Source organism: Mandrillus leucophaeus, unplaced genomic scaffold, assembly GCF_000951045.1.
Source record: "Mandrillus leucophaeus isolate KB7577 unplaced genomic scaffold, Mleu.le_1.0 Scaffold627, whole genome shotgun sequence".
Taxonomy (NCBI): Eukaryota; Metazoa; Chordata; class Mammalia; order Primates; family Cercopithecidae; genus Mandrillus; species Mandrillus leucophaeus.
The window spans coordinates 516135-521360 of NW_012106775.1; the positions used below are offsets into that span (position 1 = coordinate 516135).

General features: G+C 38.8%; 1 protein-coding gene across 1 annotated transcript in view; it reads left to right on the plus strand.

Moving 5' to 3' along the window:
* The window catches only part of PUS7 (pseudouridylate synthase 7 (putative)), a 61050-nt gene extending 58322 nt beyond the window's left edge, over window positions 1–2728 (plus strand). Inside the window, exons 14-15 of the mRNA XM_012000363.1 lie at window positions 186–277; window positions 1310–2728. Of these exons, the coding sequence (XP_011855753.1) occupies window positions 186–277; window positions 1310–1446 (229 nt within the window). The 3' untranslated portion in view covers window positions 1447–2728. The remainder of the gene's footprint in view (window positions 1–185; window positions 278–1309) is intronic.
* Window positions 2729–5226: the final 2498 nt, after the last annotated feature.

Sequence of the window (5226 nt, forward strand, 5' to 3'; positions counted from 1 at the left end):
TATATATATATATATATGCAAAACTTATGTATAAAATCTGGCCCTGCTCTGTTATTCAAGAGTCCTAACTATAATTATTTACAGTAAACTTATGTGTTTTTCTTGCTAAACAAATGATGATGAATGGCTTAGTACCTTTTATGAAAGTTCACATTCATACTTACCTTTATTCGTATGTTTTGAAGGGAAGTCGTTGCATATGATGATCCCAAAATTCCACTTTTTAACACAGATGTGGACAACCTAGAAGGGAAGCCACCACCAGTTTTTGCTTCTGGTAAGTTTACTCAGTCATCAGCTCTGTATTGACTTTGAAATGTTTCATTAAACAAAAATGTAATTTTTTTTTGAAAACTGCTCTTACAAGCATTACCACCACCCATGATTTCATTGTTGTTTTATGACCTTACTTTCACAATTATGACTGGAAGTTAGTAATTAAAACCAGTAAATCCTCCTGAAAACAAATGCATATTATAGATGGTTGTGATGTTAGGTGATGGAGTGTTTCTCCCCATGCCCCACAGGGAGTTACCAAAGGTGAGTGAAAATTCAGAAAGAGTCTAAAACATTAAATTGGTGGCTGGGCATGGTGGTTCACACCTGTCATCCCAGCAGTTTGGGAGACCAAGACGAAAGGATGACTTGAGGTCAGGAGTTCCAGACCTGCCTGGCCAACATGACGAAACCCCATCTCTACTGAAAATACAAAAAAAATTAGTCAGGCGTGGTGGTGGGCGCCTGTAATCCCAGCTGCTCAGGAGGCTGAGGCAGGAGAATTGCTTGAACCCGGGAGGTGGAGGAAGCTGAGGCAGGAGAATTGCTTGAACCCGGGAGGTGGAGGAAGCTGAGGCAGGAGAATTGCTTGAACCCGGGAGGTGGAGGCTGCGGTGAGTCGAGATCACGCCACTGCACTCCAGCCTGGGCAACAGAAGGAGACTCTGTCTCAAAAAAAAAAAAAAATTAATTAATTAATTAAATTGGCATTCTCATCATCAAATTCTCGTTCTGTTTTTTCCCAGGCCATAATTTATTATTATTTTTTTAACTTCACATGCATTTCTGTTTTGTGTTCTTCTGTCATCTGCCCTTTTGTGAAAGTTCCTGGGTAGAATTTCTGTAACCTTTCAGCAGGTTCACACTCACAGATCTCTTACTTCCATGGTCTCATTCTCTGAGGCCCCCTGGGAAGTGGAGTCTGAGGAAAGCAGCACAGTTCTTTGTATTTGCTTAGAGATTATGTGACTCTTGCCGGTCTGTCTGCAGCTGCCTTCATTTTCTGACTGTTTTCTTCTTTCTTGCCTGGCAGAAGGCAAATACAGGGCTCTGAAAATGGATTTTTCTCTACCCCCTTCTACTTACGCCACCATGGCCATTCGAGAAGTGCTAAAAATGGATACCAGTATCAAGAACCAGACGCAGCTGAATACAACCTGGCTTCGCTGAGCAGTACCTTGTCCACAGATTAGAAAATGCACACAAGTGTTTGCTTCCCGCTTCCCTGTGCATTTTTGTCTTAGTTCAGACTCATATATGGATTTCAAATCTTTGTAATAAAAAATTATTTGTATTTTTTTAAGTTTTTATTAGCTTAAATAAATAATTTGCAATATTTGTACATGTACACAAATCCTGAGGTTCTCAATTTTAGCTCAGAATATAAATTGGTCAAAATATACTTCAGGTGCTTAAATCATAGTACGGTGTCAGCTTTACAATAAAAAAAGGACTTTGGTTTAAAGTAGCAGGTTTAGGTTTTGCTACACTCTCAAAAGACAGCAGGAGTATTTGACACATCTGTGATGGAGTATACAACAATTCATTTTCAGAGCAAATGCAACAAAACAAATCTGGACTATGGATAAATAATTTGAGAGCCACCACCCACAAATATAAATACAGTACTCATGCTGATTTAAATGATTTATTATCTACAAATTTATAAACAAAAAGTGATTGTCATTATCCTGCTTATGTACTAGATTCAGGCAAGCATTATAGACTTTTTAGTTGCAGTGGCTTTTGCATTTGTATTATCAGTGCCTTGCAGGAACATTGCATTGATAGGCGCTTTTTCTTTCTTCTTTTTTTTTTGAGACAGGATCTCACTCTGTAGCGCAGGCTGAATTGCAGTGCAATGCTGCAATCCTCAATCTTGCACTGCAGCCTTGACCTCCCAGGCTCAAGTGACTCTCCCACCTCAGCCTCCTGAGTAGCTGGGAGTACAGGCGCACACCACCACGCCTAGCTGATTTTTGTATTTTTTGTAGAGACAGGGTTTTGCCACGTTGCCGAGGCTAACTCCTGGGATTATAGGCGTGCACTGTGCTGGCCAGGCTTTTTTTCTTAATGTAAACATGTACAGCTGTTTTATTAGTTAAGGTCTAATTTTTACTCTAGGTGCCTTTTATGTTCAGAACTCTTTCCACTGGACTAGTATTTGCTCAAAAATAAATAATGGTAGAGGAGAAAACTATAAAAATGGACAAGGGCTTCTTCTATCAGTAGCGTTTCCCCTTTGTCACCAATGGCTTTGGTATTTCCATGTCTGGCATTGCATAAACTTCTCTAGTGTGAAAGGATAAATATGCCTTTCTAAAGTTGTATATCATAATTGTATCAATTTTTATTTTCTATGATTTCTAGAAACAAATGTAATAAATATTTTTAAAATCTCCTTTCTACTGGTTATGTAAATAAATCAAATAAATATATCAAAATGAATGCAGGTAAGAATATTGACCTTGACTAAAGGTAAGGAACTAAATGAATGAGGGATCCTCATCAGAAGTGGTGTTGACGCCAAAATGTGTTGTGATCAGCTGTGAAGTATGAGGATAATCTGAGTCAAATGCTATGAATAATTGACTGTGTTGGACTGGACTGCAGGTTATTCTTACATTGGAATCACTCACTCACCTTCCATTGTGCTTTATGGAGTAGAAAAGAAAGGAATGGAAAAGCACTACCATGCCAGGAGCATCGCACCATGGGAATGTGAATGACATTTGTCTTGTATCTGGTAGTAGAAACGAGATTGAGAACTGTTTCTCAACCCTTTTGTTTTAATGACATCCACCACCACACTGCCGAGGCTTTAGAAAGATTGGAAATATCATGGTAAATTACATATATTTTTTATTTTTTATTTTATTTTATTTTTGGGGGGGGCACAGTGTTGCTCTGTCATCCAGGCTGGAGCGCTGTGGTGTGATCTTGGCTCACTGCAACCTCCCGCTACCAGGTTCATGTGACTGTGGTGCCTCAGCCTCCTGAGTAGCTGGGATTACAGGCACCCGCCACCGGGCCTGGCTAATTCTGTACTCCTAGTAGATGCGGAGTTTTGCCATGATAGCTAGGCTGGTCTCAAACTCCTGGCCTAAAGTGATCTGCCCACTGCTGCCTCCCAAAGTGCTGGGATTACAGACGTGAGCCACCATGCCCAGCCCAGTAAGTTATCCTTTTAGCTAGCTAGTTTTGAAAGAATATTTTGTCCTAGGTCAGGCACGGTGGCTCACACCTGTACACTTTGGGAGACCATGGTGGGAGGATTGCCTGAGCCCAGGAGCTTGAGACCAGCCTGGGCAACATAGTGAGACCCTGTTTCAAATATATATATATTTTTTGTCTTACAAAAGCTAAACGTGTAATAAATGTATAGTAGTCCTGTCTGTACCTTCCAGTAATAGCTAGAGTTCTCCTTCATCCGACTGAAAATTATTTATGAAGGGATCTTAGTGTTTCTGTTGCAATTGCACTCAGCAGTTCTGCATTTACGGTTGAGTATCCCTTACACAAAATGCCTGAGACTAGAAATGTTTTGGATTTTCAGGGTTTTTTTAGATTTGCACTTCAGCTTACTGGTTGAAATCCAAAAATCCAGAATGCTCCAATGAGCAAGTTTTGGATTTTGGAGCATTTTGGATTTTGGATTTTCAGATTTGGGATTCTCAACCAGTAAAAATTTGCATTCCAAAACAAAAGTGAAGCTAAACTTGTGTTTTTCTTCATCTGGGAAGTACTTATGGCTCTATCTGATATGTTAATTTTCCTGGCTGTATTAACTAATACCAGTTGGAACATGTCTCTTCATAAACACCAGTGGATAAATAATGATTCAAGGGGGATTCTTCAAGCTGTTTTGAGACTCGGGGGGCACACCACCTAACTCTAAGGACTTAGTCAACCTGGAATAAATCACTGCCTTAGCATAGAATTCAGAACATTTTTTGTTCAGAAAGGGAGGAAGTTTCTCTTGGGCAAATTTACAAAGCCTGAAAGCAACCTTATCCTCAACATAAAAGTATAATTGCTTCCTAAATTTTTGCCTAAAAGAAATAATAAAGGATCATTATTTTTATTATAATGTAAAACCAACACTGTTCCATAACAGAAAAGGAAGCTAAATAATCAAGATTGTTCTTTCCAATGTTTTTATTCATGGTTTCATGTTGTAGATAATAACCAGACTGCTATTATACTGATTTAAAAAATCCTGATTGCTTCCTGAATCTTCATGGTTTCATGTTGTAGGTAATAACTAGACAGCCATTATACCAGTTTAAAAAATTTCTGGTTGATTCCTGAATCAACCAAAAAATTGGTAACAGCTGCAATAGTACATCAGTACTGAAAACTTCAGTTGTTCCAGGCTGTAGGAATTAAATCAACTGGTATTTGCCCTGGAATGCATTTTGTGGTCAATTTGCACTTAAAAAAATAAGAATGTGTGTGTATAATACAAAATAGAATACATATAAATGTTTTATAGCTACCAATGTGCACTGATGTGCATGTGCCTTTTTGAAACCAAAGCCGACCTGGAGTGTACCATGTAGTTTTTTATTTCAGACATATGAAGAAATGAAACCACACTGGAAGAATGACAAAGCTGAGTATGGCCAGCTTCTCATCTTTGTAAATTCAAAAGCATTTGCTTGCTCAGCAAAGGATAACTTTAAGGCTTTCTTTGTTCAATGAAATCTGCTTTCCCACTAACTAAGTAGGGTAGAACTTAGTTTTGGATCATGAACACCTTGGAAAATCTGAGGGAGAAGTATAGACATTGCTTCCAGGAGAAGAAAAGTGGGAAAGTGTATCCATATGTGTGTGCATGTGTCACAAATTCATGCAAACTTTTTATACAATTTTAGGGGCTTCAATGTGTTCAATAAGACCCCCTACTCTAGGTAAGTGCTTTCCAAACTGCAGGATCTTAAACTGCAG